The sequence below is a fragment of the Astyanax mexicanus genome, chromosome 8 (assembly GCF_023375975.1).
Source record: "Astyanax mexicanus isolate ESR-SI-001 chromosome 8, AstMex3_surface, whole genome shotgun sequence".
In the NCBI taxonomy this organism is placed as follows: Eukaryota; Metazoa; Chordata; class Actinopteri; order Characiformes; family Acestrorhamphidae; genus Astyanax; species Astyanax mexicanus.
In genome coordinates this window covers 39,406,447-39,425,913 of record NC_064415.1, presented here as the reverse complement: position 1 = coordinate 39,425,913, position 19,467 = coordinate 39,406,447, and the positions used below count along the sequence as shown (strand labels likewise).

General features: G+C 32.8%; 1 protein-coding gene across 1 annotated transcript in view; it reads left to right on the top strand.

Moving 5' to 3' along the window:
- Positions 1-19,467, top strand: part of LOC111190563 (titin-like) — a 135,829-nt gene that overhangs the window by 29,004 nt on the left and 87,358 nt on the right. Inside the window, exons 8-12 of the mRNA XM_049483124.1 lie at positions 6,095-6,145; positions 6,574-6,837; positions 6,974-7,249; positions 11,157-11,426; positions 12,370-12,642. Of these exons, the coding sequence (XP_049339081.1) occupies positions 6,095-6,145; positions 6,574-6,837; positions 6,974-7,249; positions 11,157-11,426; positions 12,370-12,642 (1,134 nt within the window). The remainder of the gene's footprint in view (positions 1-6,094; positions 6,146-6,573; positions 6,838-6,973; positions 7,250-11,156; positions 11,427-12,369; positions 12,643-19,467) is intronic.

The window sequence follows — 19,467 nt, the reverse complement described above, 5'->3', positions numbered from 1 at the left end:
TAGATCAGAAAATATACTATATTGAATAGTTAATAAAATTACATGTAACAAAATGTAATCATATTTTATTATTTTAATTAAAAATAAAATCTGTTCTTGGATGAAATAGTAAATATTAGGCTTTTATAAAAATAAAATATAAAAGCTTTAACAAATTAAAATATCAACGTATTGTTTTTGTAATAAAGAATTATTTTACTACTAATAATAATTATTTGTTATAACAAATAATAAATAATATTTTGCTCTAAAAATTACAGTAATTTTTATCAATTTTGTTAAAAAGTTTATCAGTAATACTTTGAAAGGTAGATATTTATATCAGTGAACCTGTCAGAGTCATCAGAATAAACAGTTCTTTAGTCATTGATTATGAACAAGTCAGTCAACATGATTAGTTATGTGATCATCTTTCAGTTTACTCTATAATGACGTTACAAAATAAAAGTTTTGATGTCTAAGTGAGAATTATTGAAAAATTCTGCACTTTTTCTTGTGAATCATAAAACATTTTGCTTTATTCCAGTTTCATTATGTTAGATTTCAGAATTTACAACATGACTTTTATGAATTAAATTCTTTATTATTCTGAACAGTTGTGAATACATATCAGAGGTTTATTTCTAAAATCTCAGCAATGATCAGATCACAGATCACTTACTGTATATAATTATACATTGATCAATCATAACATTATGACCACATGCTTGTTTCTACATCCATTATACATTTTATAGCTCCACTGAGCGTATAGGAGCACTTTAGTTACTCATCAATTCAGGGGATATTTACCAGAAAAAAATTGTAAAAGAAATGTATAAAATCTGCTTTACAGACTCTGATAACTAGTTTAACTAATTTGAATATAAGGATGTATGCAGTGAACTAATGGTAATCTGTTCTGGTGGGTAAGCCAGTTCAGCAGAATAATGTATAATATATTGTGATCTGCATGACAGGAGCAATTGATAGTTTGTAAAACAGCAGACAGTTGTATGAAATAATTTGCTGTTTGTATAAAATAAATGAGAAATTGCTTCTGTGATGAGCACAAATGACTAGATGATGTGCAAATTGAACAGCTGGTTTTGAGAATTTCGAATCTGATGTGAGAAATGCTCCAAAGCAACCGAGAAAAACTGTATATATATATATTTATTTATTTTTTTTACAGGTTAAAAACCAAGTTCTCTGCATTTTACTATGTACATATAAAATAATTTAATGCTGCTTTCCATTTAATCTCAGATAGTGGAATTTCTGAGTTTGAAGTAGAAAATATTAACAGGAACTTCCTCACCGGTCTGATTTTTAATCAGTCATACAAACTGTACTGTTTAATTTCTATATGTGGACATGTTTACATGGTGTTTGGAAAACACTGTTAAACACAGCATAATGCGTTATCAACTGACAGGGGTACTTCTATGATTGTATTGTGGTATTTTTCAGGTTGTTTCTAAGCTCAATTATTGTTCAGAATAGTAATATATGTATATTCTTGTTGTTTTCTACAGTAAACAACTGAAATATATAATAGTTTTTCTTAATAGAAATGCTGTAAATAAAGGTGTGTGGACTAATGGATGATTAGGGAGTAATTAGGCATTTGAACCAAGATAAACACAAGGAGGATTTTTCCCAGTAGCACACTGAATTGATGGGAGTAAATGAAAGAAACAAGGGATAAAAACTACAAATAGATGAGTGTGTATTAGTGTGGCTGTAGATTAGAGTTTAGTGGCCTGTTCTTAAAGTGTACATGTAGATTAGTGTCTGTCGAACTATGCGGATATTGGAGTTTGAGTAGTGGTGAAAATAAATGACTGTTTAACTGTGGGAACCAGCTCACAATTACATTTCCACACACAGCACTATTTTCACCTAGAGAGAGATAGAGAGAGAGAGAGGGGGGGGGTTACTGAGGTGTTTGTGGTTTGACTTTTGTTCCAGAGTAACTGTGGTGATGATATTGTGAATTATTTATATTCACACAGCATGATCTGAGCAGGATCTCCTACCAGCCTAAAGCTGTTTCTACCAGTCTGAAGTTAAATTAAATGAACATTACTGTGTAGGTTATACTGGTAGTGTTCATGCTTTGTTATTTATAGCTTTTTTTATTATTAATGAGGGTCATTGTATCCCCCTCCAGTCAATTTAGGTAGAGTCCCATATCAATCAGATAAAGCAAAGCTGTTCTTCAGCACATGAACAGAAAAAAAAAATAGCAGTCAGGTAAACTTGTGATCTTTTTTCCTCTGGATTGGACTGTTAATAAATAACATACGATCCACAGCTACAGAAGTTCAGGAAAGAGACAATTTTATTATTTTATTTATTATATTTTGTGTAATATCATGCAGAAAATTAATAAAAATCCTGGACTGTTAAGGGGTTGATTTCTGATATAATTTTTATAAAGAGTTGGAATAGGGATAGCCAAAAGTGTTCATACAGCTCAGCTGGAAATTCATGGTGCTTTATGGTCGGGCATGTGTTTTAGGACTTTGTGAATAATGGTATTTTGAGTGTTTTTTCTTTTTTTCATTTAGACATATTGATGATCTAGGAAGTTATTGATTTCCTCTGAATTTGTTTCATGGTCTAATGAGTATAACTTAAAACAAACATCTTTAGGGGTGTCATTCATTTTATCAGGTGTCTGTACTGTTTTCCCTGCGGAATGATTAATGATTTGAACATTTTTTTTTCTTTATTATGCTTAATACGTTTTGCCAGATCATTTCCATATTTTTTTAATATTCCATGTATTCATGTCTCAATCTTTGTAACAGAAATGTAGTTTTCTTGTTTGTTAGTTCATTTAGACAATATCTACATTTCCTAAACTCTTTTTGCTTTTCTTCAGATGGGTTATATATGATCATGTTTTCTAATTCTCTTTCTCTTTCTCATCTCTCATAATAGTGTTAATGAGATGTCTGGAGAGTCATTTATTTCTAGAAAGGATGCCACTCTCTCTTTTATAGCTGTAAAATGTATGATCTGTAAGTAGTGATGTGCTAAAGCGCCATCTAAAGGTCGGTTTATGTTGTTGGCCTGAATTCCAAATAATTGAAACAGGTGCACAGTCACTGATCGTGATAGGGTGAATTAGTGCATGTAAAATGTTTGACATAATTGAATTACTAATTAGAAGATAATCAGTGCATGAATATGATTTATGAACTGCTGAATAGAATCTGAAGTAGGAATTGGATGAAATAGGATGTTGTAGTCACCACCCGTCACCAAGATCTAAATCCAGCATGTAGTGTTTTATTATTCCTGTGAAATTCCAGTTGTGTGTTGAGTATGAGCTGATCAATCTAATCATGGATCAATTACTGTATTAAGAGTTGCATAGTGTGGAAATGTGTGTAAAAAGTCTTGGAGAAATGAGGGAGTGTCAGTGTTTGGTTCGTAGATGTTAGAAAATGGTAAAGTGTGATTATTAAGATAAATCATCTGTCTGGGTCTGTGATTGTAGTATTGTGTGTAAAGGGGAAATATACAGTAGTAAATTATATAAAATAATCAAATTCAGAATTAACTAATAGGAGATTTAATAAAAAAAACAACATACTGTGATATATAACTAAAGTAGTTTAAGAAAACAAAAGTCAAACTGAAAAAAAGAAATAAAACGAAGTAAAAAATATTAAATAAATTAATAATAATTAATATTATTATTAAAAATAACTACTATTACAAACAAATTGTTTAATTTAAGCAGCAAAAAAGCTAATAAATAATTAAAAGTAAAATAAAAAACTGAAACAAGAAATAAAAAGTAAAATAAAACAGTAAAACAATTAAAGACTGAAGGTGTTTAAATTGATTATGTAACAAGAAATTATTTTTCTAGTTCAATAAAAAACTATTAGTAGCTGGCAGCTGATCTAGCTAGAGTATGTTTGATAAATACTGATAATTAATTATTTGTATTAATCAAACTTTTTCATGCAGCTCAGAATGATGAGTTCTACAGGTTAAAACTAGATTATATACAATAAATGCTTAAAACACTAGATAGATGATGCTGGTTACATTGAGAGTGACTACATTACTGCATTAGTTAGCACTGTGCACATATTGTATTTTAGTCACCTAAATCTACTGAAGTTAGCAAACTATTGTTGTTCATTTAACTAACCACTTAGCTATAAACTTTACTAGGTACATTTATAGCCTATTATCAAAGTTGACAGCGTAGCTACATGTTTTTTGTTAAATAACATTTTAATAATAATAAAAAAAACTATATGGTTTATACAGTATAACAATATTTCAAATATTCAGTAGGAACAAAAACCTAAATCTGTAACCATTAGTAAATTGTGTAAATAACAGCATATAATAATAATAATAATAATAATAATAATAATAATAATAATAATAATAAGTAATGAAATTTAACACAACAATCTACCACAAACCGCAAACAAACTGTTACACAAAAAACACTGTTAAAGCTACACAAAAAATAGGAAAACAAAATGTTTAAATTAAAAAAAAAAAAAAAACAGCACTGTTCTCACAATATAGATTTTGTTAATGGTAAACAAAAAACTTTTTTAAATGTCCCAACAAAGGTAGTTAGTTAAGTAGTCACTCTTAGTTGAATGGTACATTTTTGCTCCATGTGTGTAAATTCAATGTAGTAATATAAAATATTTTTCTTCATAAAGTATAAATCAAAAAAAGATATTTAAAGATTACTTAGAATATTTCATCATAAAATATACTAATTTTAAAAGATATAATAGCAAAATTCAGGCAGCACAAAATAACCTGGGATTAGAGGGGGAGTGCACATGTTGTATATTAAATAGTTAAGAAAGTAAAGAAATCTAAATTAATCTTTTCTTCTAAAACTTTGTGTTTCTACAGCAGCAGATCTAATTTCTCCACCTTAAATTCATTAGGTGGCTCAAATTTTACATGATGGCAGGTATACCTTGGCTATAAAGCAGTCTTTTAATGCTAAACACAAACATCTATATCGACTGAAGAGCCTGAATGTTAATATGCTGTAAGCTAGATAATCAAATCTTACCTTAACCGATGAAATAGTTCTTCCATGGCTGATTTGTCGTCCCATTGCTGAATAAATCAGTGATTTTCTTTTCTTTATCATTTTTCTCTCTACATACCCTTTTAACTTTTTTCCTTTTACCCTTTTTATTCAATATTTTCTGCATGTTTGTGTTTTTATACTGTCAGAATAGAGAGACCGGATTTGTGAAACAGGATTGAGACGACAGTGTTATATAGAGGCAGTGTGTGATTACCAGCAGCTCTGTGTGCTGATCATAGATCATCACATGTTTTAACAGCAGCTAGTTCATCCACCCAGGTCACTGATAGATCATACACATGAATAAATACAGGCTAACAGGAGATTTACGTTATATCTCTCATCCCTTTACAGCTGTTAATAGAGACCCTGAGATAAAAAAAAACTGAAAATACAAGTTAAGACCCATAAAAAAATATTTTATAAAAAAGTTTATAAAATAACAAACTGCTAAACTACAAAGTACAAAACTAAAACTATACATAACATATCCAACATAACGATACAGAATAATTTATAAATAATAAGACAGACTTTCAGATCATCATTAAGATCAGAATCAGAACACACAGCTCTTCTAATAACAAGAAGAAACGCAAAGCGACAGACAGCAGAACAAAGAGAGAAATTACACAACACCACTATAAATATTCTAATGAGAACAAATCTGATTATTAATGATCCACAATGTTCACTGAGCTGTAAAGAAGCTGTAGGTACCAGATTCTGTTATACAGAGAGAGACTGAATTCAGTTCTTCTGATGCTTAAATAGAAAATGTTGACTGGATTAAAGCATTTCTTCTGAAAGGAAGAACATGATCTCTGTGTTTTTTCTTCAGTAACCTGAGATGAGTTTATTCTGTGTTTAATAAACTGCAAAAGAGGAAGCAGTGATTTCACTCTTTAATCAAACAGCCGCTCCATCTGTAATCAGAGTTTTATACACCCTTTAATTCCACCAGTGATAAAAGCTAATACTGTATATTACATTAATGCATCATGTCCTCTGTTTCTTTCCTTACTGTAGTGCTGACTGTACTTCACTGTGGACAAACTCAAGGTAAACAATTCCATCAGCTTTTAATATACAATTATATTATATTGCCTGTACGAATTACTTCAACCACAATATAATGTATAATGAAAATATTTATTATATATTTCATAATACAAATAAATTTGTATACATTTGTTACATTAAAAATCTGTGTGTTTTTGTTTTTTCAGTCTCAGTGTACTCCGTTTGTTTTGTTTTCTGTTTGTTATTAATAAATAACATTTGCTTCCACCTCCACATCTCCTTGCTGCAAAACATGACAATTATAAAAATAATGTTCTAATATTGTACAAACATTGTACTACATTTTTATAATATAGCAAGATTCAACTCATTAAACTACAACCCTGATCTTAACATCATAAAACTACTGTTTATAATGTAAAAGCAAAATCAAATCAACTGATCTCTTCATCATTTCATATCATCAGAAAAACCAACACTGACAGTGTATCCTCACACCACTGTCTACACTGGAGACACATTTACTCTGACCTGTGATCTGAAGATCTCACACACTGGATGGAAGTTTACGTGGTACAGAGTCTCTAATCAGTTAGAAACTATGAAAGAGAATGGACCCAGCACACTCAGTATAACAGCGTCTGATACAGGATCAACAGTGTATCTGTGTAAAGCATACAGAGGAGTATACGCCTCACAATACAGTGATCCAGTCAATATTACAGTAAAAGGTGAGTCATGTTTTCTGTTTTCTTAAAAAAAAGTTAGTTTATTAAACATATAATATTATGGTGTAAATATATTCTGTATTTCTGTTGTGCATTTTACATTTAACATTTTATTTTTAAACAGCAACTTGGGAAAAAGAAAAAACACTCAAACCAACACTGATGGTGAATCCTGACACCACTGTCTACACTGGAGACATACTTACTCTGACCTGTGATCTAAAGAGCTCTCTCACTGGATGGAAATTTAGGTGGTTCAGAGTCTCTCAGCAGTTACAACCTCTGACTCCTGAAGATATGGACACCAACACACTCAGTATAACAGCGTCTGATACAGCAGAGTATCAGTGTTCAGCACTCAGAGGAGAAAACAGCTACACAGACTACAGTGATCCAGTCAAAATTACAGTAAGAAGTACGTCATTATTTCAGATTTCTTTCTTTAAAACGGCTTCATTTTAAACTTTACACACCTCAGTGATTCAGTCAGGATTACAGTGAGAGGTACCCCATTTCTTTTTATGTTTACAAAATAATTAAATTTTATGTTATGATTAATGTTTAATTATTCCAAAATGATTTTAAATTCTGTAAATTTTGAGAAACTTTTTTTCAGAAAGAGTTTATATACACTGCTCAAGAAAATAAAAGGGAACACTAAAATAACACAGTCCTAGATCTTGATGAATAAAATATTCCAGTTGAAAATTGTTACAACCGAGGTTGGCTCGTTTTTAAAATGGTTGCAACAAAGGGAACAGAAGGGAGGAGAAGAGACCAGACCAGAATTAGACGTTTCAAAATCAGTGATTGTTTATTTAAAATCTGCCAAACAACATCAATCTGAGACAATACACCATGACCTCGGAGTTTAAAGGTCTAAGAGGAGCCAACAGTGACGGTGTCAAAATAAAGAAAGAAACAAAACATAAACTTAATCTAAACTATTCATCCTAAACAAAAGAACAGAGTGGTCAAAGAAAGGACTGAAAGACATTCCTCAAGGAATGACTACAAGAACAAACACTCAGAATAAAGCACATGGCAATGGTGGTAGCAGGGGAACCAGAAGCACACACAATAGGCCCCACTCCCTGTGTGAGATCTAGCCGCCATTTTGGTGGTGACTGCAGGTTTTATAGCCCTTGGCTCCTCCCATGAAGGTCAGGTGGACCACGACCTACAGAAACACACACACACACACAAAGGGAGAGCACACAGAACATACCCAGCACCCTAGGGCTAGACTTGCACGTAACAATTTTTTTATTTATTACATAATGGAATACGTTGAGAACAAAATAACATAAAAATGATCAGTGTAAATCAAATTTATTATCCCATAGAGGTCTGGATTTGGAATCATACTCAAATTAAAAGTAGAAAATCAAATGACCGTCTGATCCAACTGTAGTGGAAATTCCTCAAGACAAGTTAAAATGAGGCTCAGTAGTGTGTGTGGCCTCCACGTGCCTGTATGACCTCTCTACAACTTCTGGGCTGCTACTAATGAGGCGGCGGATGTCCGCTCCCGCATCGCCTGGATTGATTAAACCCCCCTCCTGCCAATAACAAATCAGTTCTGTACAGCGCTGCAACATATTTTGACGGGACTACCGCGGGAGTGCAGACCTCTACATCAATGCCTCCATCATGCAGGAACTGCTGACACACTCCAGCCACATGAGATCTAGCATTGTCCTGCATTAGGAGGAACCCAGGACCCACTGCACCAGCATGTGGTCTTACAAGGGGTCAGAGGATCTCATCCTGGTACCTAATGTCAGTCAGGGTACCTCTGGCGAGCACATGGAGGTCTGTGCGGCCCTCCAAAGAAATGCCTCCCTACCCCATTACTGACCCACTGCTTAACTACCTGAGCAACTTCTGTGTATTGTAGACATCGCCTCATGCTACCTTTATGGTGAGAGAACTGACAAAATGCAAAAGTGCCTAAAACATCAGCCAGAAAGGATGAGAACAGAGAAAAGATCTGTGGTCCCCACCTGCAGAACCACTCCTTCATAGGGGTTGTCTTGCTAATTGCCTCTCATTTCTACCTGTTGTCTGTTTCATTTGCAAAACAGCAGGTCAAACTGATTCATAATCAGTGTAGCTTCCTAACTGGACAGGTTAGTTTCACAGAAGTGCGGTTGAGTTACATTGTGTTCTTTAAGTGTTTCCTTTATTTTTTTTGAGCAGTGTTCATAAAGGAGAAGAATCAGGAGAATGAACTTACTTCTCTTTATCAAACACAGTTTTTTACACACCTCAGTTCAGAGACTGAAAGTAGAAATACAGTGAGAGGAAGTGATGATGTGTATAAGATGAAGAAGTAACAGTAATTCATTTCTCACTGGAATAAACAGAGATTGGTTGATATGGTGGTACATACTCTATCTATCAAGTACAATTATTTTTTTATTTACAAAGTTACAGCATAAAATAATTCAAAATGAATACATTTTACAAACAGTTAAAATTATTGTACATCTGTCTGTTTATTTATTCAGGAATCTGAACAATCTCACATCTGACTCAAACATATCTATCATCTGTTAAAAAGATCTCAGGTTAAAATCAAAATTTAAAACCTCTTTTTACTATTAAACAAACTGCACTGTCATCATTTTGAAGTACAAATTCATTCTTTTCAGATACTCTTTCAGTATTTTTAAATACTGAAATACTGAGATGATATCTCATTAATTTAAGATTTTAGTATTTCTACCGAATACTGAAGCAGAATATCTCATAATGCACAGGTTGCAGGTTGTGTTTAATAAGATTAATTAACTGCTTCCAGGTCTTGACTTTCATTTAGCTTTAAATTAGTTTATAATAACAGAAGATTCAATAGAAGTCAGTTTAATTCTTACTATTTTAACATTCACCTGTTTTCAATAGAGAATACATTGTAAGCATGAAGACACAAATCAATGATTCATCAGTAATTTTTAAACATGAATACATTTTCATATTGTGATGAAATGATTAGCTCCAACTAATAATTTAGTTATTGTGTATTAATGAGTCACTATAATGTCGTTTTTACACCTTAAAAAGTCCGAACCAGAGTCCACACCAAGGTTCATGTCTTTGTTACATTGTGAACATTTGATTTGGTTAGTTTTGGTTTCACACTGCAGTTTAGTGAGCGGATTAAAGAATTTTACTACAGTCTGTGGTCATCAGTTACATCTGCATGAGCTGCATCTCTCTATACTGTAGAATGTTAGTTATGAGTTCAGCAAGGTTTTTCTTTTTGTCAGGATCTGACTCCTCTACACGTTTTCGCCCCACAGCAGAACGAGTGTAGAAGATAATCCTCAGATTCTTTTCATTTCTGTTTATAAGGATTCAAAGATTCAAGATTCAAATGAATCTGCTGTTACAGTAAATCAATGAAATCCCAGTATAAGCGTTTGTGTTCATACTGCTGTGTGATGTGCTGGATGCTAAGGGTAATTGGATTTTTGCACAAAACTTTTTCCTCTGGTTTGTTTAAAGACTCAGCTTCCTGTAGTTAGTCTGAAAGTCTCAATCATCTAGAAAAGTGTTTTCACTCTGCAGATAAAACAGACCATGATTCAGTAGCAAAGCAAGACCACCTCTTCTGGTTGGATCAATTTCTGGACCTTTGATTGTGGTTTTCAAACTGAAAAGTTTATAAGTTTGGACCAAACAAGGCAAGTGTGAAAGCAGCCTAAAACCCAATAAACAAATCAAAGTAAAAACTACAAAGCAGACCATTTTAATGTTACTGTATTTATTCAAGCAAAAATTGTATTGAACTTTATTTATTTATAGAGACTATTGTAACATTTCTGTAATTAATTTTAGACACAAAGTTCTAAACATGAAAATTTAGCTCTGATCTCTTCATCATTTTATATCAACAGAAAAACCCAAACCAACACTGAGAGTGAATCCTCACACCACTGTCTACACTGGAGACACACTTACTCTGACCTGTGATCTGAAGATCTCACACACTGGATGGAAGTTTATGTGGTTCAGAGTCTCTCAGCCGTTACAACATCTGACTCCTGAATATAAAAACACCAACACACTCAGTATAACAGCGTCTGATACAGCAGAGTATAAGTGTATAGCAATCAGAGGAGAAAACAGCTACACAGACTACAGTGATCCAGTCAAGATTACAGTAAGAAGTACGTAATTTTTTCTTCTTCATTTAAAATGATGGCAAAAATGTTAAATTATTCCAGAATGATTTTAAATTCTGTTTCTTCTGATGAGAAATCATCTCCTTCAGACAGAGTTTCTGCGTTTCTAAAGTGTTTGTGATTTTTGAACAGAGAGACCAAAGGCTACAGTGAAAGTGCAGCCAGCTGAGCGAGTGTTCATCAGAGAGAGAGTCACTCTCACATGTGATATAGAAAGGGGAGAAGACTGGAGATACGAGTGGTTTAAGAATAATAATCGTCTCAGTGAAGCTCAATGGAGGAAGAAATATGAAATCTCTAATGTTGATGGGTCTGATGAAGGTGATTATAGCTGTAAGGGAAGAGGGTTAACAGAGTCGAGCTACTCAGAGATCAGTGCTGCTGTTAGACTGACTGTATCAGGTGAGTGTGTCGTCTTTACCACATTATTTCTACCATTAACAGTTAAAAGTGTAGACTGCAGAAAGATCATCCTGTACATGAACTGAAGAAGAGATAGAGGAGCATCAGCTCACTTCTCTTTATCACACACAGTATCTTACACACCTCAGTCAGTTCAGAGACTGAAAGTAGAAATACAGTGAGAGGAAGTGATTAGATTGAAGGGTGGTGAGGTTGAGTGCAGAACCGTTCCTGATCTATTTGGTTCCCTGGGGGAGATTTTGGTTGTGCTCTTTATATTGTTAATTATTGTGTTTAGCATTAACAGTAAAAACACTATTAAAGTAACATTTGAATTTACGTGAATTATTAATACAACAGGATAGATAGATAGATAGATAGATAGATAGATAGATAGATATCCAAGCTGCATTCATGTACAAAACTGTATTCAGTTATAATTTATCTCATGTGAAGTGAGTTGGCTGTAGCTACATATCAAAATATAAAAATTTTCATTAAATGAAATATATATATATATAAATGACAAATCGAAACTAATTTTATTTGACTACAAATATCTATGAAATATATTAATTAATCATTATCATACAGTATGACAAACTAAATAAATAGATCTGCTACTTAATTGATTGAAATTCAATTGCTTTCACTTAATCTATTCAACAAGCAGGAGTCAGTATTCTATTTGTGAAACAGAAACAACAAATAAGAATAAAATAACATAATTAGTTTTATTCTAAATAACTAAAATAGGTCATTAAAAATTGCTGTAAATGTTTACTGTCTGTTTATTTAATCAAAAATTGTTTATGCTTACAGTCAGTAGAAAATTAAACTACTGTAACTGTTCTGCCAAATGCAGAATTTACATTTGTAGACACCAAAAAAGTTCTAAACATGAAACTTCAGCTCTGATCTCTTCATCATTTTATATCAACAGAAAAACCCAAACCAACACTGAGGGTGAATCCTCTCACCACTGTCTACACTGGAGACACACTTACTCTGACCTGTGATCTGAAGATCTCACACACTGGATGGACGTTTATGTGGTTCAGAGTCTCTCAGCCGTTACAACCTCTGACTCCTGAATATAAAACCACCAACACACTCAGTATAACAGTGTCTGATACAGCAGAGTATCAGTGTTCAGCACTCAGAGGAGAAAACAGCTACACAGACTACAGTGATCCAGTCAAGATTACAGTAAGAAGTACGTCATTATTTCAGATTTCTTTCTTTAAAACGGCTTCATTTTAAAATGACAGTAAAAATATTTTATTATTCCAGAATTATTTAGAATTCTGTTTCTTCTTATGAGACATCTTCTTCAGACAGAGTTTCTGTGTTTCTAAAGTGTTTGTGATTTTTGAACAGAGAGACCAAAGGCTACAGTGAAAGTGCAGCCAGCTGAGCGAGTGTTCATCAGAGAGAGAGTCACTCTCACATGTGATATAGAAAGTGGAGAAGACTGGAGTTACGAGTGGTTTAAGAATAATAATCGTCTCAGTGAAGCTCAATGGAGGAAGAAATATGAAATCTCTAATGTTGATGGGTCTGATGAAGGTGATTATAGCTGTAAGGGAAGAGGGTTAACAGAGCCGAGCTACTCAGAGATCAGTGCTGCTGTTAGACTGACTGTATCAGGTGAGTGCTGCTTAATGTACAGTCAGAAAGACAGTGTTTAAATTGGAGAATCATTTGATTTGGTGTCATTACTGTTTTTGGTGTATTTTTTGGAGATTAAGACTAAAATAACAGTGTAACAAAGACATTTCCTGAATTAGTAATTTAACGGCTATTTAATATTTAAATTAATAAAAATAACATTACAGCATGTTCATATACTCTCTCTCACACACACACTCACACACACACACACACCCAGGGACTGGAGATCAGTGTTAATTTATTCTGCATATCATTAGCATGTGGCACAGTTATTAAATGCAGCAATGACCAACTTTACTTCCTGTCCTCTTTGTCTGTGCATTTACACGTGTCAGCAATAGTAACTGAATGCATTAATTAGTAGGAGCATCAAAGGAGCACAAACATTTAGACATATAGTGTCTCTCTAATTAAATGTTCAAAAATTATATTTTAATAAAGATCATTTTATACAAAAAATAAAAACAAATTCACAGTTTTATTTACACTTTATTATTTGCTATTATTTGTAAGAAACAAAACTGTACAGAAAGACTGTATGAAAGTTGAACAACTTTTACAGACTAAAACTAAATGCTTTTATACTTAGTCAGCAAGTTAAAACAGTGAATATAATAGAACTATTATTTATATTGTAAAAGTAAATTCATATCTGATCTCTTTATTTTTTATTATTAACAGAAAAACCCAAACCAACAGCCAGGGTGGATCCTCCCACCACGGTTAAGAGAACAGTAAGGGGTACGTCATTATTTCTGCTTTCTTGTTACAAACATCTTCATTTTAAAATGAAAAAAAATGGTGCATATTGTATCTATGTACAATTACTGTCTGGGAAGTCTGTTAAAATTAAACTTTAAATTAAACTGTATTATTAAAAATAAATGTAAAATGTCTTTTTGAATTGCAACCATTATTTAAGCTACAAAACCATTGTTTTAGATTTGATCCTAATATTTGAAGATGCTTTGATGCTCTGTTTGATGCTTTTATATGATTTTGAGATACTCAGTAATTAATTTAAGAAACACTCTGTATTTTGAGATGCTCAGTCATCATTTACAACTACTATCTCCTTATTTAAAAAATGCTAAGTATTAATTTGAAAAAGTTTACTTATAACCACATTGTGGGAAAGGCCACCTACTGTTTCAGACGTAATTTCAGAATGTTTTTTTTTTTCATTGCAGACAGTTAATGATAAAATACTGTTTATATTGTAAAAAGCTCTTATTATTATCTATTTAATCACTTAATCATCATTTAATATTAACAGAAAAGTCCAAACCAACAACCAGGGCGGGTCCCCACACCACTGTTCAGAGTACAGAGAAAGGTACGTCAGTTTATTTTTACAAACTATTCAATTTAAGAATGACTGGAAACATTTTTTTAGAATTGTGTCTGACATGGTTGTGTTTCTTTGATTGTGTTTTATATGTACTGTGTTTTATCATTTTGTGTTTTGTATTGTTTTTATTCCCTTTGGTGCATATTGTACCTATAGGTACAGTTGCTGTCTAGGAAGACCTGTCACTGTTAGTGGACTAGTCAGTGTGTGTGTGTGTGTGTGTGTGTTTGTGTGCGTGTGTGTGAGTGTGAGTGTGTGAGTGAGTGTTTCTGTGAGTGTGTGTGTGTGTTTGTGTGTGTGCGAGTGTGTGTGTGTTTGTGTGTGTGTGAGTGAGTGTGTGAGTGTGTGTGTGTTTGTGTGTGTGAGTTTGTGTGTGTGTGTGTGTGTGTGTGTTAGCCAAAGTCAATTACCCCTTTAAAAACTCCTTTATTTTTTAGGCAAGTCATCTGTTTCCAAGGCTCCTTTGTCAACAACACAAAACACACATGCCGGGGATGCAGTTACATCATCTGTACCAGGTGTGTAATCTTCATTAAAAAATATATTTAAAATTCTAACCACAACTCATTAACAATGATGACTTTAGAGAACAATACTATTTTAAATCAATAATTAAACAGTTCTGTTCACACTACTTTATACTGGCAGCAATAACTGGATTGACACACTTAAAATGTAGGAGTCCAATAGGCTGGTGTCCATAATGAGTACATGTAGACAACGGTGTATTTACACTGATATACTGATATACAAAAAATACATTATGTTGATTGTCTCAACATCTTTATTTTCACCTCACTTAAATCAGCATCATTTTAAACAAACTCAAAAGCTTGGATTTGACTCTGCGTGAAACACTTTTTTTCTGTAAAAATTGTTAAAATGTCATTAAAAATTCATATTTCTTTTTCTCAGGTCCTGGATTTATGCGTCTAATAGCAGGAGTGGCTGTGGGATCCTGTTTCATCGTTTTGCTCATTGTCATACTGGGCCTGGTTTGGTGTTACAAAAAAAATAAAGGTATTAAATCCTTATTAATGTGTAGTGCACAGTCCGTGAATGCAGAATACAGTCAGTAGGAAATTAGAGTGAGCGTGTGAAATAGCTACAACAGTCCAATTTCAAAAAAACACAGAGAGTAGTCTGCCCCGCCCACCCCTCCCCAAACCCGAAGTTTACTTGGGTTGCCAAGTTGGGGCAGGCTAAATCTACACAACCCAGTGCAAGACGAGTTCAGTAACTTCTACCATGGCAAGAAACGACGAGATAAAGTGTGAACTTTATCTGTAGTTAGCTAAACTAGCTTCATGCACCACTAGCTGTGTTAGCCTTAGCTAAGCCTGTTATTCCTGAAAAATCCCACTACTCCAAAAATACACACCCCAGAGCTGGAGTTACTACTTTACAGGTTCTAGTAATTTACTGCTTAGTTTATCAGATAACATTTACATCTATATTTGAGTATTCTACTGTACTACCTTGTTGCAGCCTGATCTAGATCTTAGTTATGACCTGGCCTCACTACTGTCCAGCAAAGCCAGTGAAGACTGATAGAAGAGGCAGAGAACAGAGAGGATGAGTGAGAGGAAGAGTAAGGGAAAAATACAGAAATTCTAAACTCCTCTAAAACCTGTATCTAGTGTTATATTGACTGTATCTTACACGACAGATAAATAAACGGCTAAATAGCTGGATAGTTGCCAGGAATTTACCATACATTTCATAACTGTACCATAATTTTTTATTTTATTTATTTGTTGTCCAGAATTTTACAAAAGGCGAGAAAGATTAAAGGGAATGAATACTTTCCGAATGCATTGTATCTCTGAGGGTGGAGGGTCTCAGCATTAAACTCAACTGTGTTTTTTATATTACCACCAGTATTCAGTTTCCCTAGTTGATAAAATGATCTTATCTGCTCTGTAACAGGCAGTGATCACATTTACAGCAGTGATAACTGTTCATATAGCATCACAGAAACACAGCTGTAGCTCTTTTCTAACAAGACAATTTAAGGAATGAATCCAGAAGCTTCTTAAAAGAATGATTTCATTTTTTTGTAGAGAATTCTTCAGCCCAGCCCATGGATGTGGCGTACACTGAAATTGTGAAATTTAAAAAGAAACCCAGAAGAAACGGTAAGAAATTATAACAGAATTTAATAATTAACTTTGGTCTGAAAGCCTGAATCATCTTTTCTAAATGTGTTATGAATTCTAAATGCAGAGACTCGACCGAATGATGTGACGTACTCCCAGGTTGCCAGACATTAAAAATTGTCAAACATCAGAGCAAAGGTAAGCAGTATCTTACATATTTGATTTAAAATGAAAAGACTGACTATGACAGCACAACATTAGCTTTAGCTTAGAAACAAATATGCATTTATTAATGAAATTAATGAATTTGTGAAAGAATAATGAGTTTTACTGCTTATATGTAAAAAAGATGTTGTACTGGGGTGAGGAAATGCTCTTAGAGATAATTAAGAAATTGCCCAGTTTTGTGTTTGCTAAACACAGTCAGGAGAATTAAGCTATGCCTGTTTCCTACAATTTCTAATTCAGTTATTAAAGACAGTCTCCAGAGTTTCATATAACTCACCTCCACTGGTTCAGCCTTAAAAAATTAAAAAGTCAAATGTTCTCTACGCTCTCAGCATAGCTACATACGTACCCGCGCACTTAGTATAAGAGGCTCTTACTAAATACTGGACATTTCATGTTTCACCCAGGCCATTTAAATAGTCATCCCTCTGTTGTGAGCCTCTGTACAATACCAAACACTTCCTGAGATTTTTATACTTTTCTACATCAGTCTTCATATGTTTTTTCTGTTTGATGTAAGTGCAAGACGTGAAAATAGACTGTTGGCGGGGTGTAAGATAGCAACAAGCATCGTGACACACTTTGTGCAGGGTATAAGATAGAACCCTACACAACTACACAACCTCTCTGTTGTAATAGTATTGTGGAGGCAGTATGTTTAAGGACTGAGCTTTCAACAGGCTCCCAGAATGCTCAGCGGCCTTGCTGCTGTGTGAGAATGATGATGTGAGAACAGAACAGATGATGGTGTCGGACATGGCTGTTGGGTGTCAGTTAAAAAAAAATAGAAAAAGCACACAGCAGGAGCTCATGTGTCTGTCCACCCAGGAAACCATTGTCTACCTGTCTGAACTGCTGTCTGTTATTTTTTCTTCTCCTCCTTTGTTCTCATCCAGTGTAGAAGTCTAGAAGTCCACTTCTGTTGGTTTAACAGTTCCAACCTCATATTTTAGTTGTATTGGTCCATCACCTTTATAATCACCTCTCAGTACTGATTAGAAGATACAAGAGAATATAGATATATGTATATAAAATGTTGCTGTATATCATTATATATATATATATATATATATATATATATATATATATATATATATATATATATATATATATATATATCAGAGTTCATTATATATATATATATATATTATGGCAAGCCAAACAGGAAATATATAATGAAAGCTGATATATAAATGTAAAGAAAGTATATATATAAATGTAATGAAAGTATATATATATATATATATATATATATATATATATATATATATATATATATATATATATATATATATAATGAAAGCTGATATATATATATATATATATAATGAACTCTGATATATATATATATATATATATATATATATATATATATATAATGCAAGCTGATATATATATATAATGCAAGCTGATATATATATATATAATGAAAGCTGATATATATATATATATATATATATATATATATATATATATATATAATGAAAGCTGATATATATATAATGAAAGCTGATATATATATATATATATATATAATGAAAGCTGATATATATATATATATATATATATATATATATAATGAAATGAAATGAGGTTTATTGTACTAACAGAAAATGTGCAATATGCATTCTGTCCCTGTGGTCTTCCATTTCCTTACTATGTTCTTCACAGTGGAAACTGACAGGTTAAATCTCTGAGACAACTTTTTGTATCCTTCCCCTGAACAACTATGTTGAACAATCTTTGTTTTTAGATCATTTGAGAGTTGTTTTGATGAGCCCATGATGCCACTCTTCAGAGGAGATTCAAATAGGAGAACAACTTGCAATTGGCCTCCTTAAATACCTTTTCTCATGACTGGATACACCTGGCTATGAAGTTTAAAGCTCAATGAGGTTACCAAACCAATTTTGTGCTTCAGTAAGTCAGTAAAAAGTAGTTAGGAGTATTCAAATCAATAAAATGATAAGGGTGCCCATACGTTTGCACTGGCAAATGTGCATATTGCACATTTTCTGTTAGTACAATAAACCTCATTTCAATCCTGAAATATTACTGTGTCCATCAGTTATTAGATATATCAAACTGAAATGGCTGTTGCAAACACCCAAATATTTAGAACTAAAAATGATTCAGATTAATAGGGGTGCCCAAACTTTTTCATATGACTCTATATCGGCTTTCATTATATATACATCAGAGTTCATTATATATATATATCGGCTTTCATTATGTATATATCAGGGTTCATTATATATATATATATATATATATATATATATATATATATATATATATATATATATATATATATATATATATATATTTCCTCCAATTAGCTTATTAACAGCTCACTATTAACTGCGTTCCGAAGCATAGGCTGCAGTCAAGAAAGGACGAGTCATCTTTAGGACTTACTAATGAAGTAAGCTTATTGACTCAGTAGCTTATTGATCACAAGTTGTGTATGGAACAGTCTAATGAGGCTTTATGATAATGTCACACTCAAATTTTTGTTATATTTCTATATATTTTTTTCCCTTTACCTTAAGTGTGTGCAAAGTATTGTGTGTAACTGAATTTTGTGACCCTTATTGAAAAGTATTACCAGATACTTGAATATTCCTTTCTTCTGTAGTGTTTCATTGATTTTTGGAGGATTTTACTGAGTGAAGAAACAGTTTAGTAG